The sequence below is a fragment of the Eutrigla gurnardus genome (assembly GCF_963514095.1).
Source record: "Eutrigla gurnardus genome assembly, chromosome: 6".
Classification (NCBI taxonomy): domain Eukaryota; kingdom Metazoa; phylum Chordata; class Actinopteri; order Perciformes; family Triglidae; genus Eutrigla; species Eutrigla gurnardus.
The window spans coordinates 27,564,504-27,591,076 of record NC_139920.1 but is presented as its reverse complement, the minus strand read 5'-3'; the positions used below and the strand labels follow the sequence as shown (position 1 = coordinate 27,591,076).

The 26,573-nt window shown below is 41.5% G+C and overlaps 2 protein-coding genes across 2 annotated transcripts; one reads left to right on the top strand and one right to left on the bottom strand.

Annotated features, from left to right (window-relative positions):
* The first annotated feature begins 169 nt into the window (after nucleotides 1–169).
* Nucleotides 170–8,545, top strand: dnttip2 (deoxynucleotidyltransferase, terminal, interacting protein 2). Its single transcript, XM_084012340.1, has 7 exons — nucleotides 170–302; nucleotides 1,721–3,762; nucleotides 4,139–4,277; nucleotides 4,468–4,563; nucleotides 4,675–4,839; nucleotides 6,853–6,962; nucleotides 8,160–8,545. The coding sequence occupies exons 1-7, from the start codon at nucleotides 228–230 to the stop codon at nucleotides 8,254–8,256; spliced, it is 2,724 nt and encodes a 907-aa protein (XP_083868466.1). The 5' UTR covers nucleotides 170–227; the 3' UTR covers nucleotides 8,257–8,545.
* Nucleotides 8,275–26,246, bottom strand: spata6 (spermatogenesis associated 6). Its single transcript, XM_084012341.1, has 11 exons — nucleotides 26,117–26,246; nucleotides 24,127–24,264; nucleotides 23,623–23,671; nucleotides 23,453–23,494; nucleotides 23,190–23,314; nucleotides 21,109–21,189; nucleotides 17,209–17,634; nucleotides 13,579–13,681; nucleotides 13,193–13,233; nucleotides 12,793–12,953; nucleotides 8,275–9,894 (listed from the first exon to the last, which is right to left on the bottom strand). Exons 1-11 carry the CDS (start codon nucleotides 26,171–26,173, stop codon nucleotides 9,774–9,776), a joined length of 1,344 nt encoding a protein of 447 aa, XP_083868467.1. The 5' UTR covers nucleotides 26,174–26,246; the 3' UTR covers nucleotides 8,275–9,773.
* Between the last annotated feature and the right edge of the window lie 327 nt (nucleotides 26,247–26,573).

Sequence of the window (26,573 nt, the reverse complement as noted above, 5' to 3'; positions counted from 1 at the left end):
ATGAAATGAAATTACACAGATTAAGTGCTGACAACTGTAAGAATGTGTCTTAGTCAACATGTTCACAGCAATACTTCATGTAATCTAGTACATTTTTACTATTACGGACCTGGAAACTGTTTACAGCTCTGAGATCGTCTACTCGTCCTGTATCTTACTTCCGTTTCTCGATTAGTCGAGTCTGGCCTGCGCGCCGGAAGTGAGAGCTAGCTGCAGCAGCGTGCAAGATGGTGGCCACCAGGCGAGGAGTACGCGTGTCCACGCCAGCTGAAACAAACGCTGAGCAGACCGCTGACGTCCCGGTACGTGTATGATATTTAAACTGCCGGTGCTCCGGGATCCCGGGACGGTTTAGTCCGAGGCGGCGGAAGCCTGTCGCGGCCAGGTGAGCGGGGAGCACGCGCACAGCTGCTTCTACCTCACGTGGACAGAAATGTTTCCGTTCAGAGTTTGTAAACGTTTCGATGTTGTGACACAAGTGAAGAAAATAGTGAAATACTGAATAGATGAAACGATGCCGGAACGTTACGCACAATATTTAAACGGACAACTAACTTTTGTGTTCGGGCGTTGTGCGCGTGCGCGTGTCGCCCAGCGTCCATTCAGCTTTGAATGATGATTAATTAAAGATTCAGAAAGTAAAGCCATCATGTTTTCAGTTCCTCACGATTGCTGTCCACCGTAATTATAAAAATGTTAATAACTAAAAGTTCAGTTCAACTCTTTAACAGTGGGATGAAGTTTTAATATTTAATGTATTTAATATCCTTAAAACGGCTGCGAGAGTGGAAACATTGATTCACTGAGTGGTTTTTAACCTTCTTCAGAGTTAGTCTTGATGTCAGCAAAGTATATGGAAACAGAACTGATAATAAACTCCTCTAACAAGTATTCTGTTTGAGTAACCAAAGCCAATATAGTTTATTCCTGTGCTGTTGGACTTATTATAGTACATTAACTAGTAAAAACAGTCCTCATTTCACCTTTGCATTGGGTGACATTTTCCCCACTTACAGCAACTGTATATTATTCTGTGTGAATTCCACATACAAGATCCTTCTGCCCCAAAATACTCAGTAGAGCTCCAAATGTGTATAAATCTGCAGCTGAATTAATTAGGAATGTCGTCAGTAGAAATAAGCTTTGGGAGACGGACAGATGGACACATTGTTGGTTTGGTCTCTTTTGGGTGATTTGTTGACAATAAGAACTTTATAATGTCACTTTAGGGTCATTCCGTGTCATTTCATCAAATGCCTCCCACCTGACCATCTCAGAATGTCCTGAAAAAATTCAAGTCCAAAGACACACTTGTTAATAGGACAAATCCAAAATATTAGGTCTCTACTGTCAATAGTTTTCTCATGAAGCATCATTGAATGAAGGGCAGTTTAGACGGTTTTTAATTTTGAAGGCCACAGGTGAGATAGTTTTCCAGATATTGCTGTTTAAAAATGGCTTTTCACAGTATGATGCCAAAAACCGTCTAAACTACCCTTCATTCAATGATGAGAAAACTGTTGACAGTAGAGACCTAATTTTGGATTTGTCCTATTAACAAGTGTGTCTTTGTACTTGAATTTTTTCAGGACATTCTGAGATGGTCAGGTGGGAAGATTTTCAGAAATTTGATGAAATGACACAGAATGACCCTTTAGTTTTGGAACAAGCTTGCTGTAGAACCGAGTGTACTAACAAATGTTTTATTTCTGCCACATAGGCCACTCCTTCCACTAGTCGTATAACCAGGAGAACCGCTAAACAAGCAGAGAGCCCTACCCAGCATGTCCTGGTAGAGACCAGCAGCCAGCTAGAGAAAAGTGAGGGACGCCCCGAAGCATCGCCGCCTGGCTCCGTACTGAAACGATGCAGCAGAGCTGCCAGACTCCACAGTCCGGAGCTGCCGTGCACACCGGTGGGCTCCGTCCACGAAGCGGACATGTCGGACTGCTCCGCGGTGTCCGACGTCGAACCGCCAATGACGCGCACCAGAGGTGGAAGGAGACAGCCCCGCACCGCGAGTCAGGAAGACGAGGAGATCTCTGAGGTGGAATCGTGCTCTTCTGCCGTATCCTCATCCAAATCGAGCCAGAGTAGGCGCCGGAGCACGAGGCGGAAGACGGTTAATAAATGCTCCGACCCTGCTTGCGTGGAGGCGGGACACGTCACTGTCGACTTGGTGTCCGAATCCCAGAGAGTCACCAGAAGTCAGAGAAAAACGACTTCCACCAGATCCTCCGCTAAACAACAAACGGAGGACTCGGAGCTCTCAGATGCTGAAAGCTGCGTATCCAGCGTCTCAGGAGCTGACTTTCCTAAGTCCACTACCCGCAGACCTAGGAGATCCATGAGGCAAACGGGTCCCATCCCCATCCAGCTAGACGAAGCCCCGGAGGGATCCCAATCCCCTGTCACGAGAGCCGCAGCGCGCCGGGCCGCTAGAGGGAAGGCTGTAGATGTCAGCGAGTCCCAGTCATGTGACTCTGAAGGGTTCGAGTCCGGGCCCACTTACAGTATGATGACTCGCAGGCGGGGAAAGAGCCAGTCCACAGGTCCCAAATACGTGGACTCGGACTCTGACCTGACTGACGCGCAGTCCCACATGGGCAGCCCCTGCAAAAAACCCAGCAGAGGGACTCCCTGCAGCAGCCGCACCGGCTCTGGAAGCAGCATTCGGAGTGCTCGGGCCTCCAGGACCGCAGTCAAGGAATGCAGTATTGTTCTTGAAAAAACGAAATCACCCGAGGAGGAAACTTCACTCAACGATTCCACGCTAGAAAGTACGGTGATCTATCAGGATGCAGACCGCACGCTGTTGGAAGAAGATGAGAACCAAACATGTGAAGAAAAAGAGGAAGGTGGCGTGACTAGTACTGATCTCCCGTCTGCTCAGGCGGAGACGGGGAGCGTGGAAAAGGGAGTCATTGTCATAGAAGACGACCCCCACCAGGGGCCTCTCCCGATACCAGACAGCCCTGGTTGTGCTGAGGTAGCTGTGAGTCAACCCGCAGTGACTGTCGTACACCAGCAGGAGGAGCCGTGTGCTGAAAATAAGGAGGACATTTGTGAGAAGGAGACGATGCAGGAGACGATCGCGCCATCGGAGCCGTTGAGGCCTTGTGAGTCGGATACAGGAGCATTACGTGAGAGTCCTTCTGAAGACGCAGAGCAGCCGGAAGAGAAGGATGAAGCTATGGAAGTAGCAGACGCACCACTGAGAGAGAGGATGGAAACTGGGCTCGATGTAGATGATGATGAGGAGGAGGAGGAGAAAATGGAAGTCAGCACTTTGAATAGCGATGCTCAGCAGGTGGTTGACTCCGACGCGGTGCAAGTTGAGTCCATTCAGGTGACGTCCAGCCAGCAGCACAACATCACGGCCGAGTCTGAGCCCGAACAGCCACCTAAAGACGTCAGCATCCAGAATACAAAAAGAATCAGCCTGCTGGACAGCAGCGACGATGAAGAGTCTGAAGAAGAGGAGAGCAAGGTTTCTGGAGAGGAGGAGGAGGAGGAGGAGAGAGAAGGACCTTCTCAGAAGTGTGAAGCAGCCGCAGCATCAGTGGATGGGCTGTTTATGGTCGACACGAGGCCCGGACAGGAGGCCGATGATGAGTACTACAAGGGGAGACCGGCGGAGGAGGACACGAAGCAAGAAGGAGTTGAGCAGGAGGAAGATGAGGAGTTCGTGGACGAGGAGGGGGATGATGACGACGAAGACGAAGATGCAGAACTCCTCTTCTCGGGAAGAGATCCTCAGTTGTAAGTATCTGATAGGTGGCAGCCTGAGATCGGTTCATTCACACGTACTTCATGAGATTTGTTGACAATAAGAAGAGATATTAACAGAATACATATTACATTTCTTGCAAAGAGTTTGTGCTCTTATGATGAATATAAAGCTAGTCAATTATCGTAGCTTGGTATAAAAACAGCCAGCCTGGCTCTGTCCAAATGTCCAGATACTAGAATCTGTTTCATTTCTTTACATTCATATACAATCATATACAAATTTAAATTTAGATGGTAATCTACATGAGATATCAAGAACAAAAAACTGGGTGGTGGACGGACGTGATCACTGAGACGTTCTGCTGTATAACGATGAGCCGAGGTGAAGTTTCTCTCTTTGTTTCAGGAAAGAGTTGTCCAGCCGTATTGACCCCGGCATCAGATTGAAGGCGCTCGGGGGTTTATACATCAATTTTGATGGCAGCAAATCAAAACCTGTCTCCACTTCGCTGCGAAAACTAAAGGAAAAGAAGATCCAAGACGAGGCGAGTGAACGATTGATTTTTTTCGGAGGCGATCTGCGATGTAGAATGAGTAATGAACGTTCTAGTTATGCGAGGACGAATAAATCCAATAACGCCTGAGATGGTGTTATTCATAGTCTCTCTCTTTTCTGTGTGACTCTGGCCTTTTATCTCCGAGGAGAGGAGTTCTGATAGTTTCTGTTGTCCACAGGTGATGAAGAAGAGCGTGATGGGACCAGACTTTGAAAAGAAGGACTCGGTGCCTCCGTACAGCGAATCCAAACAAGCCTTAAAGTCGAAACACAGAGTAAGTTTTACAAACTCGTGCTCCTCTGCTGAACATCTGTGGTATCGGTTCTGATGATCACCAGGACAGCAGCAGTTTTTATAATAATCGAGCTCACTGTGTTTCCCTCAGGCGGAGAGAGAAAAATCCACAGGAGATGGTTGGTTTAATATGAAAGCCCCTGAGATCACTCCGGAACTGAAAGCAGACCTCCAAGTCCTGAAGATGAGAGGATCCAGGGATCCCAAGAGGTTCTACAAGAAGAACGACAGAGAAGGCTTCCCCAAATATTTCCAGGTCAGTAGAAAACACGAGTCCCCTCCTCAAACATCCACTTCAATAACAAGATAATGTTCATATAGGGCTGGGCGATATGGAAAAGTCGTATCTCGATATTTTCAAGCAAAATGTCGATACAAGATAAATATAGATATTTGTTGACTCAATAACATAGATGGCATTCCAACTCGTCATCCTACATCAAGCACCACTGTGCATTCATTTCCAGCCTGCCTGCTGCGTCCTTGTGCTCGTAACTGGCTGATTGCAAACACCTAAATTTGTAAAATGAAAAAGTTGAGCTCTTCTTGCGGCTGTTTATTTTTCGTGTCACTGCCGCAACTGGGATGCGAGTGCGCAGGCGCGCGTGTTTGTGTTGTGGAGGGACGTTATCGGGTCAACACTTGTCAACACTTGTTGACCTGATAATCCAAGCATTTATAAAAATTCAGCGAAACTTTTTCATAATCTTGCGTGAAACTCGCGTGACGGCAACACTTAAGCCCTGATTATGCTTCCGCGTAGTGATAACGCAACGGCCACGCAGTTGCTTGGAGACCATGATGGTTCTGCGTTGGGTTTACGTGTCGGAATGCAATTCAATGCCACACCGGTAAAGGGCGCTATGTTTTTTGTAAAGACTGACCGACCGACCGAGACTCTTGACATATATCGTCGTTAGCCTCGTTAAAGCGTATTTGTTTACTTTCCGGCTTTAAACGTCCACAATTTTTCAGAACTTGGTGTTTTATTTCTTTGTGCAAAAGCGAGAAGGTGCAAACAATAAAATGAGATGCAAACAATAAAAGTAGCCTTTTAAAAGTTTAAATGGCAGTGTTTATGAGTGGAAACCGGATAGCGGTCTCCAGCGGATGTAGTTAGCGGACCAATCACAGCCGATGCCGCTGCGTTGGTGTTGCGTCGCCTCGACGCGCGTCTAGGATTTTTGGGAGGTGCATGTCAGACCCTTGCGTTGGACGTAAGGGGGGTCCGCAAGGACGTAAGGGGTCCGCAAGTCCCCTTGCGTTGTGTCGACGCAGAAGCATAACTTGGCCTTTAGGTAAACACGGAAGTAGCGTCGACGCAGCGCTAGCCTTAGCAGCCGAGGATAGAAGCTATCAGGCATGTGTTCTTTTAAATAAACTCCTGGTGTACTTCCAAACTTTCAAATGCCTCGTTTTGTGAGTACAGACCCTATGTGTACTACTGCAGAAGTTTGGTAACATTCCATGCATTATTAGTGGGGTACTTTACGAGATATACAAAATGTACCATCGCACCAGTACTAAGCCATTCGGCTGATAGCCCTATTTTGACCATCACTAAAAATGCTTCTGAGGGGGTACTTGGCTGGATGTCATGGTAGAAATGACCTGGGGTGCATTTCACTCCGAACCATCACTTTAATCACATAGAAGGGCAGGCCGAGGAACCGAATCCAAGTATTACAATATTAAATTAAGCTTGATTGCTTTTGGATTACCTTACTACCACATGTAAATAAAGATGAAAAGAAAATGCCTTAATGATGATCTTATATGTAAAGCAGAAAAGGGGAACAACATGGCCCAGTGAACGTCGTGCCTCGGAGCATAATCTGGATCAATATGAATTTAACTAAATTAACCTACATGCAAATCACCCGGTTTATGCCGCGTTATGTTTGCTGGACCAGAAATCTGTTGACTCATTTTCCTATCTAGTTTTACACTTGTTTCCTTAGCGGTTCCCTTTGCTGCTTTACACACACAAATAATGGGTTAATTTCCATTTGATGAAAACAAATACAGGTTTTCTTCTTTTGATGTCATAAGTGTTGTAATGTCTGTACATGTAGAGGATTTTATTTTAAAATTGTAACCCTGCTAATAATCCCCCATGTTTACTAAATGTAGCCTGTATGTGTTTCTTTCTTTCCTGTTAGTGAATACATTTAACCTTTTCCACGTATTCTGCGTTCACTCGTCATTACGTCTATAGCAGGCTCACATTCTGTGTGATGTATAACGTCTGTGCGTGTCTGTGATGCAGGTCGGTACGGTGGTGGACAGCCCGGTCGACTTCTATCATTCCCGCGTTCCCAAGAAGGCGAGGAAGAGGACGATGGTGGAGGAGCTGCTGTCCGACGCCGAGTTTAGACAGTAAGTAGAAATCACAGACGCCGCCCTGGTGGACATGTAGCTTTATTATGTCACAGTGATCCAGCTATGAAATAGTTTGAGTAATGTACAGACAAATATTTACTGGCCACCAGCATCTGCTGTCACATATTTAAAATGTATTGCATCATAATGTTTATAACAGATATTAAAATACAGTGTTTCACCATGATGAACGAGAAACGCTCCCAAAAAAGAGAAACATCATGAGAAACTTAAAAAAAAAAAAGAAACTTTCATGAGAAACTTTCCCCCAAAAAAAGAAAAACTTTCATGAGAAACTTTCCAAAAAAAAGAGATACCTTCATGAGAAACTTTCCTAAAAAAAAAAAAAAAACTTTCATAAGAAACTTTCCTTAAAAAAAGAGAAACTTTCATGAGAAACTTTCCTAAAAAAAAAAAAAAAAGAAACTTTCATGAGAAACTTTCCTTAAAAAAGAGAAACTTTCCTAAAAAAATTTAAAAATAAAAAACTTTCACGAGAAACTTTCTTAGAAAAAAGAGAAACTTTCATGAGTAACTTTCCAAAAAAAAAAAAAACTTTCATAAGAAACTTTCCTTAAAAAAAGAGAAACTTTCATGAGAAACTTTCCTAAAAAAAAAAAAAAAGAAACTTTCATGAGAAACTTTCCTTAAAAAAGAGAAACTTTCCTAAAAAAATTTAAAAATAAAAAACTTTCACGAGAAACTTTCTTAGAAAAAAGAGAAACTTTCATGAGTAACTTTCCAAAAAAAAAAAGAAACTTTCATGAGAAACTTTCCTTAAAAAAAAGACACTTTCATGAGAAACTTTCCTTAAAAAAAGAGAAACTTTCCTAAAAAAAAAAAAAAAAAACTTTCATGAGAAACTTTCTTAGAAAAAAGAGAAACTTTCCTAAAAAAGAGAAACTTTCATGAGAAGGTCCCCCAAAAAAGTATTGTCATAAAGTTATTGTTTATGGAAGTCATAGGAATACTACTGGGGAACCCATGGAGTATTTATTTAATTTTTTTCTTCAAATTTGATGAATGTGCTGACAGTTACAGAATCTGATGCGTCACAGCAGCTCTTCCTAACCTGTGTAGGCACATTGTTGGGTTTGAGTTTGATGGTAGAAGTGAAAATAAATGTTAATATTCTATTTCTGAGGTGTATATGTACTCCATGATATATAACATGCTTTTCTCTTGTTTTCCCAGGAACAACAAAAAGAAGTACCAGCATATTGTGACAGAGAAAGTAGCACAAGGAGCAGGCAGGAAGAACAAGAAGAAGAGGAGATTCCATAAGAAGTAAATCTGAAGACTTTTCTGAGATACTGAGACCGTCGGCTGCAGTAGGTGGGATGTAGTTCAACAATATTGCAGTCATGACTTTGTACAGTTATCAGAGACATCGTGTACATGCTTATATTTACAAGTGAAACATTTTTTAATCAAATGACCTTGTATATTCCAAACCTTTTGCTGCAAATCATAGTCTTTCTAAGTATAGATGCATCAAATGATCATACATTTTTTTGATGACTGGCACCAATGTTTGTGAAAGGTTCTCATAAATTAAAACTCATCACATCCTGAAAATATGGCTTGTAACTTGTCTTTTATTGTGTAATATCAGCATCATTTATAATCGGAACAGAAATAAGTGTCGGGGCTCGTTTCTACACGATATGTTCAGTCAAAATGCTGAGGTTTCATTATTTCAAACAAAGTTGTATGTGTGACCATAAAAGTGAGTTAGAACCAGAATAAAACAAAATAAAAAGCAAGCATTAGCATCAACAGTGAGTGATTTGGTCACAATTAGCTCAGCACATTCAGACATGACTTAATATGACTATCAAGCAGCTGGATATAGTTGTCACAATATCTTTGAAATTATAATATATAATATGCAAAGGCAAGATTAATTTATGTTAATGTCATGTTTTCACATACTAAAAGGAAAAGGTTTTTAAATGTGGTTTGTTTATGGATTTTCTTATGCAAACTTATTGACTCATGTAAATATGAGTCATAGTGAGTAATATGAAATAGGACTTTGAATATGTGCAGCCAGGATCTAATTAAGTGTCCACACTGCTTCAAATAAAGCCGGGAACTATCGTCATTCACTGTATTATGTATTCCCTCCTGAAGAATGGAGTTTTCTATGTTCTGTATCATTCAGAGTTGGAAGTATAGTTGTGAAGATAATGTATGTAATTCAGCTCCTTGGAAACCGTCACACAGGTGAAGTGTTCATTATAAAGAGTAGATGAGCACATACAAACACTATTTCAATGTCTGAGACATTTCAGCGCTGTGGATCTTAATTCATGTCGAGGCTAAAAGTCTTTGTGTCTCCTGCTCTTTCATCCAGGATTACATTTGTTCCTCCTCTCAGTCCCTTACTGGCACCCAACTGAGGCTCTCTACTACCTTCTTCTCTTTCTTTTGTGTTGCCAAAGATGAGCCCTCAACAGCTGCAGCTTACATCCACCATATCTTGTTCCTATACGCACACAAAATGCTTCTTTATACCCAAGCCAATTTCACACAGCTCTAGAGAAATTAGACGACGTCTCAGTTCGGTTTCACCGTCAGGGCGTTTAAGAAAAGGAACATCTGATGAGTAGGAGGGAAGCGGTGCTGCTTTTGAACGTTCCCTGCCGTTTCAAAGGAAATCCATGATGATACATGATTGAGATGTTTGGACTCGCTGAATGATAATACCGTCAGGTTAAGAAGCTGTGTGGCTGTCTGTGTGCATCCACTCCTGCAGACTTTGAATGATTGATTGAACCTTAGTGTGGTCATCATGTGAGCAGATCAGGAAGTTAGATCAGCGGTCACATGGTTGTCCCAGGGGAACTTGTGTGTCTGCAGAATCCTCTGGACTCGGCTGTGGATCTGCTCGCAGTAGGATGGATTGGGTTCACTGGTCTGGAGCCTAATGGGGGGAATTACATAAAAAAAAACCATTAACAACTGAATTACCTGGATGAGTCACATGTACCTGCATCACTCTAGATGTTTTAAAAACTTTTATCAACATACTAACAAGAGAAACTTTCATGAGAGACTTTTCCAAAAAATAGAAACTTTTATGAGAAACTTTTCCAAAAAAGAGAGACTTTTATGAGAAACTTCCAAAAAAGAGAATCTTTTATGAGAAACTTTTCCAAAAAAGAGATTTTTTTTCAGAGAATCTTTCCCAAAAGGAGAAACTTTTATGAGAAACTTTCTCGAAAAAAGAGAAAATTTCCTGAGAAACTTTCCTTAAAAAAGAGAAACCTTTATGAGAAACTTTTCCAAAAAAGAGAAACTTTTATGAGAAACTTTCCCAAAAAAGAGAACATTTTATTAGAAACTTTTCCAAAAAAGAGAAACTTTTATGAGAAACTTTTCCAAAAAATAGAAACTTTTATGAGAAATTTTCCCAAAAAAAGAGAAACTTTTATGAGAAACTTTCCAAAAAAAAGAGAAACTTTTATAGAAACTTTCCAAAAAAAGAGAAACTTTTATGAGAAACTTTCCCCAAAAACTTTTCTTCACCTCCCTGTAGTCAAAGAGCACGAGAGGATGACCTCCACAGCAACAGCGCCACTCTGCCATTTTGAATTCAAATTGCATTCATTTTCATTATGTTGCCGCCAGCAAAACAACTGTGCTAAGCCTCCTCTGAGGCCTTCAACTCCATTTGAGATATCAAGTATGAAATTTCCAGCAGGCTGTTCTCACCATGGGTTCAATGAAGTATGCAAGGCAACAGTCGGCCTGCTTTCACGGCACATAATATGCCGTAGTGGCTCTCACATCTCTGAAAATTAAATGTAATTGAATCAAAAATGTCTGACATGAAAACATACTGAATCTTAACCGTAGGAGGCACAGAGTCGAGTGTGAAGCTGTGTGTCTGAATGGTTTGGGAGAAAGTTGCTAGCAGTAACACCAAAAGCCAAGCATTCAACCCATTCTGAACAGTAAAGCAAGGACAATCTCTACAAGGAGTCTATAAAATGTCAGAAAATAGTGACAAAATGCCCATCACATGTTCCCAAAGCCACGGTCACACCTTTATATTACTTATAATGTGAGAGAATGACTCCCGGATATAAAGATATTACAATGACATAAAAAAGACGAGCAGCAAATCTACACATTGGAGAAACTACAACCAGAGAATGTTTGGCATTTTTGCTTAAAAAAATACTTCAGCAATCAATTATCAAAATGACTCTAGATCATAGTAAATCTTCCAAACATGTCTTTTATCAAGAGACTCTCACAGTTACTCCTTTTGTCCACTAGTCTGTGCTGTAACACAACACAAGATGTGCCAGTTGTTGCAAAGATGAAAGTACCAGTACACAGACTGAACACATATTTGTGCATACTGTCCTCAACAGCATACTTTTAAAAATACTTTGAAATAAATGACAGTGAGTCTTCAATCTAAACATACATTCTGCCTCAACATTCAACCTTTTGTGCAATAAAGATAAAAGGAATTTCTGAATTGACAGAACAAACTACTGGAGACATAACTGTGCTTCATCAATACCATATAAATGTGTCTGTGAGTTGACCACAGGGAGTTATGAAACCATGCGTTGACGGACAGATAGAAGTGAACAGTAATGAATTTCGGTATTGCCTCTCATCCACGTCTATTTGTCGGGAGTGGAGGGGTGATGACGACTATCTGACTGACTGGCCTGGCCCGCAGTGTAAGAATGGAAGCTTTTCATGTGTAATCAGATAAACTCGGTACCTGCTTCAAAAAGTCATCAAGGACAAATCATCCAGAGACATGAATAGACTTGAGACTTCGGGGCTTAGGGAGCAAACGTCGCCACTGGCATCTGTCATTTTCTTTCTAGATCAGAGATTCGTGGTAAGACGTGCCCCTCTCCCTGTTGGAGGGAATCTACAAAGGCCAGATCTAATCTCCCACCCTGCAGCTCCTGTCGCGTTTTCAATTGAGAGAAAAGTATCATTCATTTCCTACAATTTACTTTGCAGTTGAAGATTGTCTATTGATTTTAATGTTCACTTATGGACCGAGCAGGAGAGAAGGGGAGAGGAGAGCACAAACAAACAAAACGAAAAAACATCGGTCGCATCGGAGTGTTCAACTCGCAGCTTTGGTGATCGATGACAAGGTCTCTCTGAATTTATTAAAGCGTGTATCAGGTCAAATGCATCAGACTCGAGCTGAAACACAAATCAATACCGCTTTCCTCTTTTGTTTTCCCTTCTCTCGGCCTCCTCTCTCAGTAATGAACAAACATGACAAGACATCAGCGTCTGTAATTTAAGAGGTGGAGGGGAAATCATCCTGCCTGTCGAGTGTGATCAAAATTAAAGATTGGATGTGTATGAGCTTACGCACATGCACACGCCAACGCAGCAGCAGTGTATGACTTCCATCTCATGGGATTGCCATATATTTGTCGTATACTGTAATTGAAAACTCACACACGGGTCTTTTACTTTTAAGATCTTTTGAGCAAACACAAATGATTTACACAGATGGATCGGGATAAATTGAATTGAACACCACAAATAACAGGATTATGTTTTCTCATGCGTTGGTTTGAGAGTCAACAAAATCAGCTGGTTTCGTGGAAAGAATGTCGTGCTAACCTGTTTGAGAACCTCGTCAATCTACATGCTATTATTTTGATAATCATTTTGCTAAATTGCTTTTGGGTGATTGTGTATATTTTGTTAAAAAGTGTATTGGTTTTAACAATTTTACTCATTTTACAAACATTTCAAAGGTTCAGAAACAAACTTTCAAGCTCAGGTCGAAGGGAAGGGTAGCATTTCCTCGAGTGTTTACCTTTCTCTGAGGGAATGGCTGAGATTCAGAGGACTTCTGGAGTTGGACACAGTCAGCGTGGACTGAGCTCCGGTCGCTCCTCTCACAGGGCTTTTGGTCTGGGCTTCATGTCTGGATTGAGTCTCTGGAGACGCCTGGACCCTCACAGAACCCGACTTCACCTGGTAGAGGTCACAGGGCTGTTATGGTATAACTTTATAGTGACATGAAGTTTTACTTTACAACTTGATGATTAGTTTGAGGGAAAATATTAGAATCACTTCAGAATACTTTTCTAAAAACAAAATGTCGAAAACAATTGTGTGCCTATATTATTTGGTTAGTCTAGCTTGGACTATGTGCACTTTAGAGGTGACATTGTGTCACATTGTGTGGTTTAAAATGTTATAATAAGACTTACTATGGCTGTCCTTGGTCTGTAACTACCTTGGAGAGAAGAATCTACAATGACAAAGACAACTTACAGGTTTATGGTAAACAAAAAAAATCAGCTTGTCAACCACATAACATCTACAGTATTTATTCCTTATTTCTATGGTAAAAAGATGCCACAGCCCATTTTATAATTTGCGATATTATCAGACAAATTGCAGCCCATTATTCATTTTGAAAGACTTCATCACGTGTTATCATGAAGACGTAAACAAAACCATCAAACCAGACAAGAAAATAGACACAACAACACAGCCAACCTCGATATATTAGACCGATTATTTGCAATGTTTTTTTTTTCTGCTGTATAGCATGGCCTTAAGTGTGCACCAGTACATGAGCGTGAAGGCCTACCTATGTGCTCGGCTGTGAAGCTGACTGAGTGTTGATGCCTGCTACCATTCAGTGGAGAGGAGGGAACAGTTCCCATGAAGGAGGCACTACTGCAACGAGAGACCTGCAATAATACACAACAGTACTGTCAAACAACATCATAAACGTAACATTGCTGTGGTTTGAATTCTGTCTACATAGTTAAACACATGCACAGAAAAGTTGTTTCACTTTAAAGTAGTATCCTGATACTGACACATTAATCAAACGCACGATCTACAAACTTCAATAAGAAATTAAAACTGCGAGCAGTGATAACGGGCCCTCGCATGGCACGTAACTCGGTTAGTGCTACGACCGCCTGACGTGTCGGACCGCCTGGCCTGGCCTGGCCTGGCCACCGCCACGGGGCGGGTTGTCCCCGACCACCGCCACGTTGCCAGTCGTCCCTGGTCGTCCCCGGCCACCGCCACGCCGCGGGTCGTCACCGGCCACCGCCACGGCTGGCGCCTGTCCAGTGGCGGCGCCAGAGTATTTTTTCTGGTTCAACTACGGTGGGGCTAACTCATACGACGGTGGGGCTCAAATCAATGTCAGAATTTCAATGTGAATATATAACAACACCCAGTGGCGCTGCCAGCTGGAATCCAGTACGCACTGGGAGGACTTTTTTTGAAGGTGGAAAAAAAATTTTTATGCTGCTGAACCGGGCCGGATGCAGCCGCATTTGAGAGGACGATTGCGCGTGTGTGCGCAATTACGCATAGCGTGGGTTGGCCCCTCTCCACTACACAATACAGCTCGGCTCTAGTCTCGTCACCTCTCTGCTGCTGAGCACTGTGGGCCGAGCCGATGCATGTCTCTCTCCCCGGGCCGGCAGAGTTATCATACCGTACTGTGCGTGCGTGTCCAAGCGTGTGTGTGCGTGCGTGGAGTGCTCACAAGCGTGCGCTTGTGTTTAGGTCGGGGATGGAGGGCACAAAAAACTATTTGCACCGGGGCCTATCACCATGATATACACTACTGATTTCACTGATACTGAAAACATTAGATTTTGTCTTAAAAAAGTATTTTTCCATTTGTTGTTGTATTTGCCGTTTCTGTGCGTACATTGAAATTGAATCCTGGCGGCGGCGCTGACAACACCCTCCCAGCTATAATCACGCACACAGTGAGAGAGAGAGACAGAGACAGCGAAACGTGAATAGTTACGTTACTTTTCACATGGGAGAGAGAGGGGGATGTGACATGTATCAAAGGATCTCCAGCCGGGATTCGAACCTGAGGCTGCTGCATATATGCAGACATGGGTAAATGGCATGCACTCTAACCACTCAACCACCTGCCTGCCTGCCATGAATAAGCCTTTTTATGACTGTTTGGGACTCACTACACTCAGATTTTGATTGACACGCGATATAGAAGCATATGGTGGACTTTTACATCATTTTTACAACATTTTATGAATTTTGTCGATTTTTCACTTTTTTTTCGACATGCTATAGTATGACTTTTTTTTTTCCTGAAAAAGTTGACCATGGCTTTTTATGGCTGTTTTGGACTCACTACACTGAGACTAGGCGCGTCAAGCGAGATGAGCGATTTTTATGCCTTTTTAAGAATTTTAAATATTTTTTTATGAATATATCCTGACTGACTTTTTCGTGAATTTTCGACGTGCTATAGTATGACTTTTTTTTTGGGGGGGGGGGGGAATATGACTAAGCCTTTTTATAACTATTTTGCACTCACTACACTCAGATTTTGATTGACACGCGATATAGAAGCATATATTAGGACTTTTACATCATTTTTACAACATTTTATGAATTTTGTCGATTTTTCACTTTTTTTTCGACATGCTATAGTATGACTTTTTTTTCCCCTGAAAAAGTTGACCATGGCTTTTTATGGCTGTTTTGGACTCACTACACTGAGACTAGGCGCGTCAAGCGAGATGAGCGATTTGTATGCCTTTTTAACAATTTTAAATATTTTTTTATGAATATATCCTGACTGACTTTTTCGTGAATTTTCGACGTGCTATAGTATGACTTTTTTTTTGGGGGGGGGGGGGGGGATATGACTAAGCCTTTTTATAACTATTTTGCGCTCACTACACTCAGATTTTGATTGACACGCGATATAGAAGCATATGTTAGGATTTTTATATAATTTTTTTCGACATGCTATAGCATGAACTTTTTTTAACAATATGATCAAGGCTTTTTTTTTTTTAAGATTATTTTCTTGCATAGACACCTTTGTATTTAGCGGTGGATAGAGAGGAAATATGGGAGAGAGAGGGGGATGTGACATGTATCAAAGGCAGTGGCGGCGCCAGAGTATTTTTTCTGGTTCAACTACGGTGGGGCTAACTCATACGACGGTGGGGCTCAAATCAATGTCAGAATTTCAATGTGAATATATAACAACACCCAGTGGCGCTGCCAGCCGGAATCCAGTACGCACTTGGAGGACTTTTTTTGAAGGTGGAAAAAAAAATTGATGCTGCTGAACCGGGCCGGATGCAGCCGCATTTGAGAGGACGATCGCGCGTGTGTGCGCAATTACGCATAGCGTGTGTTGGCCCCTCTCCACTACACAATACAGCTCGGCTCTAGTCTCGTCACCTCTCTGCTGCTGAGCACTGTGGGCCGACAACGGCAACGTTATCACTGCTCGCAGTTTTAATTATATGAGATGTTTGGTCTGCTATATATTTGCGTAAATTAAATCAACAACAAAAAACACTAATCACAATCACTCATATTATAGTTTGTGCAGAATAATGGAAAAGCACTGTAAATAAAGAATTTCTCCCAAAACATCACATTAAGGCGTAAAGAAAACAGAGGCAACATTTTTAGAGAATAATTTCACAGAACATAGGTGGTTAATGTGCTTCCCTCGACACAAACAAAAAGGATAATGCATTCACCATGAGGCTAAGCTACTTCATTAGGTATCTATTTGTTAATTGCAGCTTGACTCTCAATTACGAGGGTTAATTGTAGACAGAAGAATCCCCCAGGAAAACCAGAGTGGGAAAAAAACACTCTTTAATAAAACGTCGTGTTGTATTCTAGGAAATTTCATTCATGTGTGTGACAAAAACAAACAGCCCTCGACCTAATCAATTCTTTTAATAACAGCATGTTAGTGGATTTTGATATTCATACCTCAGGACTAGATTTGATGCAAATGAAGAAGTAGGAATATAGAGGGGAACAGAGGGGAGGCTGTGCTGCTCTTTTACATGCAAATATCTTATAGCAGTCGGCCATAATTAAAGTGTTTATTAATAACTGTGTACCAGCCTAAATCCAGGACATGTGCCCTTAAAGCAAGCCCCTCAGTGAGGATAATAGGCCATATTACATCTGCACACAGTGAAACATTTTCATGACGTCAAAATCCATTAACGGCTCAGGTAAAAAGATTAACACCGCTCTCTTATTATGCAATCCACTTAATCTGCCCACTAGATTATGTTGAATTTTGGGAAGCTCCCGCTGAGGTTTGAACTACATCAATCCAGGATCCCATTCACGTTAACCCCCGTCCACCGAACACGTGTATTATTAGCGCTAAACATCCCGTTTTTGTCGCTTGCCTTCAGTTGGGAGGAATATATCTAATGTTACCGACCAAGAAGGGCGGCTGGCTCTCCGTCTCCTTTCTGAAGTGGTGAGGCCCCAGCTGGAGGTGGCTAAGCCTCTGCCTGGCGTCCTCTGAAAGCTGGCACATCTTGCGGTGGGTGTAAGGGGACAAGGCTCGCGTCCTTGAGGAAACCGTGGGTTTCTGGTAGCCACACTCAACAGAAACCCTGGGAGTGGCGTGTTTCCTTTCCGTCTTGTTTTTAGGTGGACTTCGGCCAGATTTGGAACCAGAAGGGGAGCGTCTGGATGTGGAGGGCGGTGCATCGTCAACGTTGAGCCTTTCCTTCCCACCTTTGGAAGAGACATGGTGTCCCTCTTCTGTTTTGGAAAGTTGCCTGTTGCATGGCGAAAACTTTTGTGCTGAACTCTGGCTGGATGGGGTCAAAGGTGGCCTCACTGGAGAAAGACAGCAAGTCTGTGGGTGCAGAGAGAGAGAGAGAGGCAATGTTGATATGTTCTTACCAACCTCACAGGTTTTACATTTTGAGGTGACGCATAACATTTGGCTCAGCAGTTTAGAAGTCTACGCAGACCACAATATTATTCCTTTACCCAAGCGTCAGCCATTTTAGCCATTAAGGCAGCTGCTCTCACTCTCGGCACAGACTTGTTCTCCCTGGACAAAACCATTAAACCATTAGCTAAATCATTCAGCTTAAGTGTTGCAACAACAACAGCTCCGGCGGTTGGCACCGCCATGGAGACAACCTCTGCAGAATTACTTCAATAACTCTAATGGCCACTCACATCATTCTCCGATGCAATATCCCACTTCCTGCGGGTAATGCCAACCGGGGATAAATAAGTTAAGATAAAATGTTAATTGCATTTGATGGCCATCTCCAGTCTAATATGATAAAGAGGCATTACCTGGCTGTAGAACAAAGATAATCTAAATGCTAATTAGGGAAATCACACAACATTAAAACTATTTTTAAGAGAAACTAAATGTCATTTAAGATTGGTCTGATTTATTAAAATGAAGCAATGTATGCTCTATGTCCCCCACATCTACCACGGTCTCTTTTCAGCATTCATGTCTGTCCTTCGCTGGATAGCCAATGAGAGTCTCACAGTTTTCCTGTTAACAACTGGTGGTTAGCTGCTATTTCAATGACAGAAAAGCAGTGCTTTGAGCTAAATGCTAATTTGAGCATGCTAACCACCTCCATGATAATAGCATGCTTACAATGACAATGCTAACATGCTGACACTAAGCAGGTGCAGCCGAGGCTTCAACCTGAAACCTGGAAAGAGAACCTTAAACTTGCATTATTACTAAAAGCCAGCAGAGGGCGACACCACTGGTTGCAAAAATAAGTCCAATTATAAAGAACTCATTGAAAAAATGGCATGAGTTTAGGGTCTCAATCACTAGTTTCAAGTCTTTTTGAAAATAGAGCATGATCCTGGTTGTGAAAATAATGATCCCATTCATAGTAAAATAGATGATAAAGCAGCGTATGCTTAAGCCATGGCTACCTTGTGTCAGCTTTCAATACTCTGGTTCCAAAAAAGCTAGATGTTTGCCAAAAATCAAGATAGCGACGGCCAAAATACCAAACTTAAGGTTTGAAAAAGATGGGTGACATCACAGTGAGTACGTCCACTTCTTATATACAGTGTATGGTGAAATCTTTACCATCATTGACACAGGAAAGTGAAACATTTGACCTGCTGGTTGCGTAAAAACAGACCCGGGGGGGTCACCAACGTCATGAGGATGAATCCTCTGGGAACCCTGGATGTCTGGTGTTTCACAGCAATCCATATGACAATTGTTGAGATATTTCAATCTGGACCAAATGGTGGGCTGACGGGCTGACAGACGAACCAAAATTGCTTAAAAAGGGACTTTTGGATTAAAAAATGGTATTTAAATGACAATCATAACAATTACCAAGAGATTAGAGCACCTGAAAATCTGCAAATAAAGGGTGAGAAATAGCTGAAAACTGAGTGTACATTCATCTCTACAGTTTCAGAGGTTTTGTGGAAGTTGCTATCACTCTAAATCTCTATTAAAACAAGACAAGGTTTGTCAGCTGGGCGGGCAGGCAGTCAGGGAAATGCCTATGCTGAGGAGCCATTAGGAGGGAGAAAATGGAGAAATTCTACTGTCTGACAGCCACAGCGGTGCTCTGATCCAGACATCCCCCTGAGGGGCCAGGAGAACACTGACAATCTGCTTCGCTGTCAATGACATCCCATTTAAACAAATAGCTTAGCTTAGGTTACTGCACCTGGGAAATTCATGATAGTGTTTTTGGCACAACATGCCAACCGCTGTGTGATGGATCATATGGTACGAACACGACTGTTTGTGAAAGATTTTCATTCTTACTGGGGTTTTTTTTTATAGATTCGGAGCATTATTCTACCATCCCAGAATTCATCGGCTGACAATAGATCTGCAAAAACACCAGTGCCACAGCATGAAGACCATATGTAAGAAAATAAAAAAAATACTTACTGAAAAACTTTTGCCAACACTGTCTAAAGGGGTGATAATAATACTACATGAAATGCCCTTCATTCACAGTTTTTATGGACATTCTGAGATTTTTTGGGGGCATTTTTGCAGTTTCCCTCCTTTATGTTCTACCACTGACACAAAGGAGTAGATTTAATATTATTTTTTTATCAATTTCCCAGTGAATTTAGAACAAGCCCATCCCAATTCCCTGAATTCCCCAATTTACCTAATTGATTTTTAGCCAGCACGGTGGTGTAGTGGGTAGCACTCTCGCCTCACAGCAAGAGGGTCCTGGGTTCGATTCCCGGGTCTGCCCGGGTTCCTTCTGTGTGGAGTTTGCATGTTCTCCCCGTGTAAGTGTGGGTTCTCTCCGGGTTCTCCGGCTTCCTCCCACAGTCCAAAGACATGCAAGATGGGGATAGGTTCATTGGTGACTCTAAATTGCCCGTAGGTGTGAATGTGAGCGTGAATGGTTGTCTGTCTCTACGTGTCGGCCCTGTGATAGACTGGCGTCCTGTCCAGGGTGTACCCTGCCTTCGCCCAATGACAGCTGGGATTGGCTCCAGCCCCCCCGTGACCCTAAATACAGGATAAGTGGTAGAAAATGGATGGATGGATGGATTTTTAGCCAATTGAACAGTCTAAAACTAGCAGAAAAAATACTTATTCGTCAAAAATGGTTGATTTTCTGTTATTGTATTGATTGACCAACTATACAAAAAAAACCCTCTATACTCAAAACTGTGGCTGAGAACACGTCATAAAACAAAACATACAAGGAACATCCACAAGGACACAGTGGCAGACAAACAGGTGACCCTCATCTTGGATATTAATGTAAAAAAACGACTGACTGGCTGGTTCTGTGACAAACAACGTGTAAACTCCCAGCTAGTCAGAGATGTGAGAGAAGCCTCGCTATCAGCATCACAGATCAGCCTCCCTATAATTACATTCACAAGGAGAGAACAAATACCCTTGAAACACTGCCAGTATGGATAGATAGATGCAGTAGCCATGGCAACATTAGAAGGTGGGTATGTATGGTGGAAACGGACAAATCTGATGGCGAGCGATACCAGTGGTTAGATCCCTCTAGAGATGAATCTTTAGTGTTCTAGCTTCGGTCAACACTTGTACACACAGTAATGCTGAGTACGAGGCTGAGATGCGTTCAAGTTCCAGACATTTTGAACTGATAAACACTTGAATTATTAGAGGCATTTTGGTGGATTTTAATGTGTAAATTTTGACAGCGGCTCTGAAAGGCACACATCACAATGTATTTGATGTATTTATATGTATTTTATCTTCAAACTGTTACACATACATAAAGAAGATAAACCAAAAGGCAGACAAAGGTACAACATATTTGAAACTGGTGTGTGTGTGTGTGTGTTTAGAGACACTTACATGTGAGGCAGACCAGCTGTCTCGCCCATCAATCTCCTCTATGACTGATGTTGTGGCAAACTCCACTTTAGGGGAGATTCCCTAGAGGGAGAGGGACAATAGGAACAAACACAACAAGAGGGAGATGAAGACAAACGGACAAATAACAGCACCGCTCGGAACACCAATTTACAATCACAAATCTTCAATCTCTGCCTGACTTGAGAAAAACAAATTGCAGAAAAGAGAAAGGCACCAGTGATGTTTAAATAATATAGCATTTGGAAAGAGACATCTAAATTGCTAGGTGGGCCTCAAACACAAACACAGAAATACAACAGTGAGGGGAATGGTGTTAAAGCGCATTTAAATATGCCAGTTAGTGTCTCGGAGGACAACAAGAGGATAGAAAAGCAACCCACGGGAGGTAAGGAGAGAAAGAGATAAAATAAGAAGAGGAGGGGGGAACAGCCAACATGACAAATGGAGACAGAAAAGAGAGGAAGTCGTCCATTTTTTTTTTTTTTTTCTGTCTGTATAGGAAAGATACTCAACAGCTCTATATGGAAAATGCTGTTTTCTGAAGAAATGACTTCACTTTGTCTATGACAAGCCAGCGCTTTAGAGTTGGTTATCTTCCTAGCTTCCTGTAATGTGCAAAGACACATGAGCCACAGATATTAGACTCGCTTAAAGAAGGCGAACATTTTCTCCTGTCTATGAATGACACATATAATATCGGTGCGTCGCTCTGACACGTGAATAATATTCAGAACGCACCGACTGGCATTCCAGTACAAGTACATTTGCAAGCATGAAATATATGTGATACATCCCATATTTACCAATAAGTGAAGGTGAAAGATAAAAGTAAATATCCTACGCTTTTACTCCTCAAATTCAGCAGCACGCCAGAGGGCTCTTAAGTAAGGTGAGAGTAGATCTGTTCAGTACAGAAACAGAGGCATATCTGTTATATATAGACACACACACACAGGAGGAAAACCACCGTTTGTGTATGGGCTGCTTGCTATATGGGCTCTCAAGTTCCTAATTTGTGTTACATGAACATCTGATTGTTATATTTAATCAGTAAATGCTTTAATCTGGAGCTTGAAAATTATATTTGTATATTATTATATTATATCACATGCTAACCGCTGCATGTAAAGGCCTACATAACATATTTTTTAAGCAATGTGTTAAAGTATTTCCTTAATTTGCACATCATTTGTTTTCATCACTTTGCTGCCAGTTCGTCACATACAGTGGTAAAGAATCGAAGATTTGGAAATTATCACTGGACCAATGCAATGTCAATATTGTATTCTGGTTGTTGATTGAACGAGTAAAGGGAGGATCAATGCCAGAGGACGTCATTTTACATGTTTTGGCCAGTCACAGATGAGCATGAAAACATTAAACTGATAGAAGTCCAGCCCAAAGGGAGGACCGGCACTATCTCGTCTGTCCTGCTGGTGACGCTGTTGAAACAATTTAATCAGAATTTCAATCTATTTTGCAGGTTATTTTGTTTTTTGTTGTTAGGATTAAGGGTGTAGGTGATGGTGTAGGTGATGGTGTAGGTGATGGTGTAGGTTAATGGAAATGGAAGACCATCTAAGAATTTTTTGTTCAAGTAAGGGGCAGACAAAAAAATAAGAATTATATTCTTCTTTCTGCTCCTTTCCAATCATGAAATGCATTAATTTGACATATGTGATGCAAACTTGTGTGTCAACTTTATATTGCAATGTGCATTTTCATGAAAGGAACAAATAAAAAATCAAATCAGGGCTTTTTTTCATGATTGAAATACCGCTGTCTCTGTCAGGAATTCTTTTTTAAAGGATGTTAAATGTGGCCGATGTATGATGAAGTCCACGCCTCTGATCTCTGAGCATGCATGCGATCAATCACGATCCGCTGCTTTTAAAATTTACTTTTGGCTTCGCTGTAAGTAGAAGTCACCTGCTAAATTTACTCCATTGTTGACTCTTTAGAAAACCCTTCTGTGTAATTATTAGAACTTTGATGAATATGGGTGCAGGTGTTGGAAGGAAGGTTAGAAAATAAACAAAATAAATAAATGGAAAGCCTACAGGAAAGGAGGAGGATCTCTTCATCAGTAAATCTCTCTCTGCAGCTCCTTCTCTGGAAGTCAGTCTGGGACCAGGGTAAAGGAAATCTCTGCTGCTCTCCTCCATCGTGGCTAGGACTTCACCCTCTAATAACCACACAGACAAACAGCAAACAGGAACACACACATACACAAAATCTAAGTTAGAGATCCTGTTTTTTGCAGAGTAATGACTAGATACAGCGGGGACTTAAAATGCCCATATGGCATCATCAGAAAGTATACCTGGAGGCACCAACTGAATCAGCTCAAAAGATGTTGTGTCAGCTAAGAGGAAGGAAAGCACAAATAGACTGTGAGCTAATGATCAGTATCACAGCTAATAGCCTATAAGCTTGCATGGCAGAGGATTCAGGGCTAAGAGATGAGAAAGCAACTCCCAGATGGCCGTTTACCTTCCAGGAGGTCAGCTACATCAGCAGGGTCAACAACGCTGGGGAAAGTCTGGTAAAACAGAGTACAGACAAAGCAAATCAATACGTATAACAAGATGAGACAGACAGGCCGGTATTTAACTCAGCCAGTCCCCGGGGAAAAGATGGCCTCTTTCATCAGGCGTCCGGGACATAATGTTAAAATTGAAGAGTTATAAGTTTGCATCCTAAGACTTAACAGGAAAAAAGCCTGTAAAGTCTACAGTTTATGCATAAGAAAAAGTGATAAACATTAGGAATTAACAAGAAAACAACTAAGATGGAGATTTCTTGACCCTTATTCTTTTGTAAATAACTTATTTGTAAGAAGTTAGTAAAAGGAACCAACGTAAAGTCTTGGATGTGACCTGAAGACATCCCTGTCCTCTCACCATCTCTCTCGCTGAATTTGACAAAAATAGCCAGACATGTGTAATTCTACATCCTGTGCTTAAGTAAGAGTGGCAGCATAGTTATAACTCTCACCTTGACAAACACCATGTTGTGGTGGAAGAGTAAAGGGAAGGCAGGAGGCAGACAGGGAGTCTTCCTGAACTGACCCATAACACACACACTGAGGTAGATGTCGTTGGTTTTAGTCAGGAGCACTCCTGGACATGTGACCTGCAAACAAACGGTGTAATTAAGTGACTGTTTTTGTATGTGCCCTTTACTGGACAGTTTCTTCAATTTCTTCAATTTTCATTATTGGGATAATCATGAATATTGTGACTTGAAAAAGCGGTCTAGTTCGCTGAAAAATAGAGTATTACTAGCATTAAAAATACAGGAAGTACAATGTAAAAAAAACAACTTTCTTTTTATGGTTTATTTACGCAAGGAGACCTTTACATGTGATATATATATATATATATATCCACACACACACACACACACACACACACATATATATACACATACATCTACATATATATGTATATATATATATCATGGGCGAGCGGTCATAATAAGCTATAAATGCAGTGCATGCCCAAGCCCTTCAATAAAAATAATTGAAAATATTAATCTGGCAGTGTGTTCAATTATACAATACCTTAGTTTTACTGTTTTGGTCTTAAATCCGTGCCTAATCTGTCCCGTTTTGCTTGCGAAAAGCTGGAAAGCTGACAGCTTGTTTCGCGCATGCGCACTGTGACCGACTAGTACAGTTACTGCTAAAGGCTGTTTACTGTAGATGAGCATTTTGAATGGCAAAAAAGCTGTCAGTGAAGCAGCTTATCTGCCAACGCGCATGCGCAAAAATGACTTGTTTGAATTGTTCAGCGGGAAACTGTCAGTGGTTCATTCATTGTGTAGCCTGGTCAAAATGGCTGAAAATATTAATTATATTCAGGCTTTGCGTTCAGTGCCGTTTTCGCGGAGACCTTTTGAGGAAAAGAAAGCTATAATTTCAAGTGGTCGGCCTACTCCTGAAGGAAATATCACAAAGACTGCAAAGAATTCCGTCCGTCACTTTCAAGCTAGCGCGTATGAGAAACATAAATGGCTAGCTAGCCGACCCCCCTCCCGTCAAACGATCCGGTCTGACAGCGACATATTGCCTGTTCATTCATGAAAACCATCTCGAAACACTCTCAGTCAAACAAGGTGGGGAATGAGAAATCTGCGGCGCTACTAGCCTAGTTCGTTTTAAAAACACACCGGCAGCAGCGCCTACTGATCTGAGACGTGTCAGTGAGTTACTGTAAATGCTGTGCGGAAAACCAGCTGTGGTCTGTGATTGAGGTGCAGACGGGTGAGTTTGGAGCTGACGAGAGGATCGCGCTGACGACCGCTTCGTTACATTTTTCTCATTGAAAAACTATACAACTGGCATTTAGATGATGTTCTCCATAAAAAAATAAGTGAAATACTGTAATAACAATTCGGTTTTAGTAATCAACCGCTTATAGTGATCAAATGTACTCTGGACCAACGTGATCACTACAAGCTGTTTCCACTAACCATATTATATTTTTTATTAAACAATATAATGCCCCCCCACGGGCGCGCATGGTATTGACACTTCAGCATGACCGCAGTAAAAAGTCACCGCTCGCCACTGATATATATATATATATATATATATATATATATATATATATATATATATATATATATATATATATATATATATATATATATATATATATATATATATATATATATATATATATATATATATACACACACACACACACATATATATACACACTTAAACACTGAAAAAAACTACTACTAATACTCATAATGTTCAGTAGGTATTAGGAATAAAACACTTCTGGTGAGCTAATGAAGTTACTTATATCTACACTATTTAAACATGTTTACGTACACTTTGGTTGGTTAGCTAACTGTTGACCGTTAGTTGGGGGACGTAAAGGAAAGGGAAGCTAACGTTAGCTCGCCTACGTTCACTAAACGTCGCCGTTTCCTGTGTTTCGGAGCGAACGAGGCTGAGCTGAGACGACCTTACCGCCTGTATGTTCAAGATGACGGTACACTTCAGAGCCTTCATCCTCCCGGAGGCCATTCATCCAACTTTCCAGAGCTCGTCGTCATAGCTGCCAAACAGCAACAGTCACTGACAAGAGCGGACGTGCCGTCACGTGACCAAGAAGTGACGAATCAGAAGCTCTCTCAGCACGCACTGTAATGTCTTCCTTCATCAGTTAGATCTGATCGAAAACCTCTAAATGTACGTTGTACTTTTTCTTTTTTTTATTCTATTATATTTTTTTCTTTCTCTTTTTCTTTTTGTTCACCTTTCATGTCTCTTTGTTTATTTGTTCTATTTCTATGTTCTCAAGATTACACCAGCATAACTGTATTTTTTATATGAATTTGTATGTGCTGGCAACTTTCAATAAAGTTTATAAAATTAAAAAAAAAAGTTAGATCTGATCGCATTCAGGGTGGATTATCCATTTCCG

Bases quoted from the DNA above. Each gene is read 5' to 3' on its own strand.
- spata6 (XM_084012341.1), bottom strand. From the start codon at position 26,173: ATGGCCTCCGGGAGGATGAAGGCTCTGAAGTGTACCGTCATCTTGAAC. The intron at 23,315-23,452 runs GTATACTTTCTG...TGTGGTTATTAG, and splicing joins GATTCAGTTGGTGCCTCCAG to AGGGTGAAGTCCTAGCCACG. The intron at 13,234-13,578 runs GTAGGCCTTCAC...TTGTCATTGTAG, and splicing joins CTTCACAGCCGAGCACATAG to ATTCTTCTCTCCAAGGTAGT.
- dnttip2 (XM_084012340.1), top strand. From the start codon at position 228: ATGGTGGCCACCAGGCGAGGAGTACGCGTGTCCACGCCAGCTGAAACA. The intron at 3,763-4,138 runs GTAAGTATCTGA...TCTTTGTTTCAG, and splicing joins TCGGGAAGAGATCCTCAGTT to GAAAGAGTTGTCCAGCCGTA. The intron at 6,963-8,159 runs GTAAGTAGAAAT...TTGTTTTCCCAG, and splicing joins TCCGACGCCGAGTTTAGACA to GAACAACAAAAAGAAGTACC.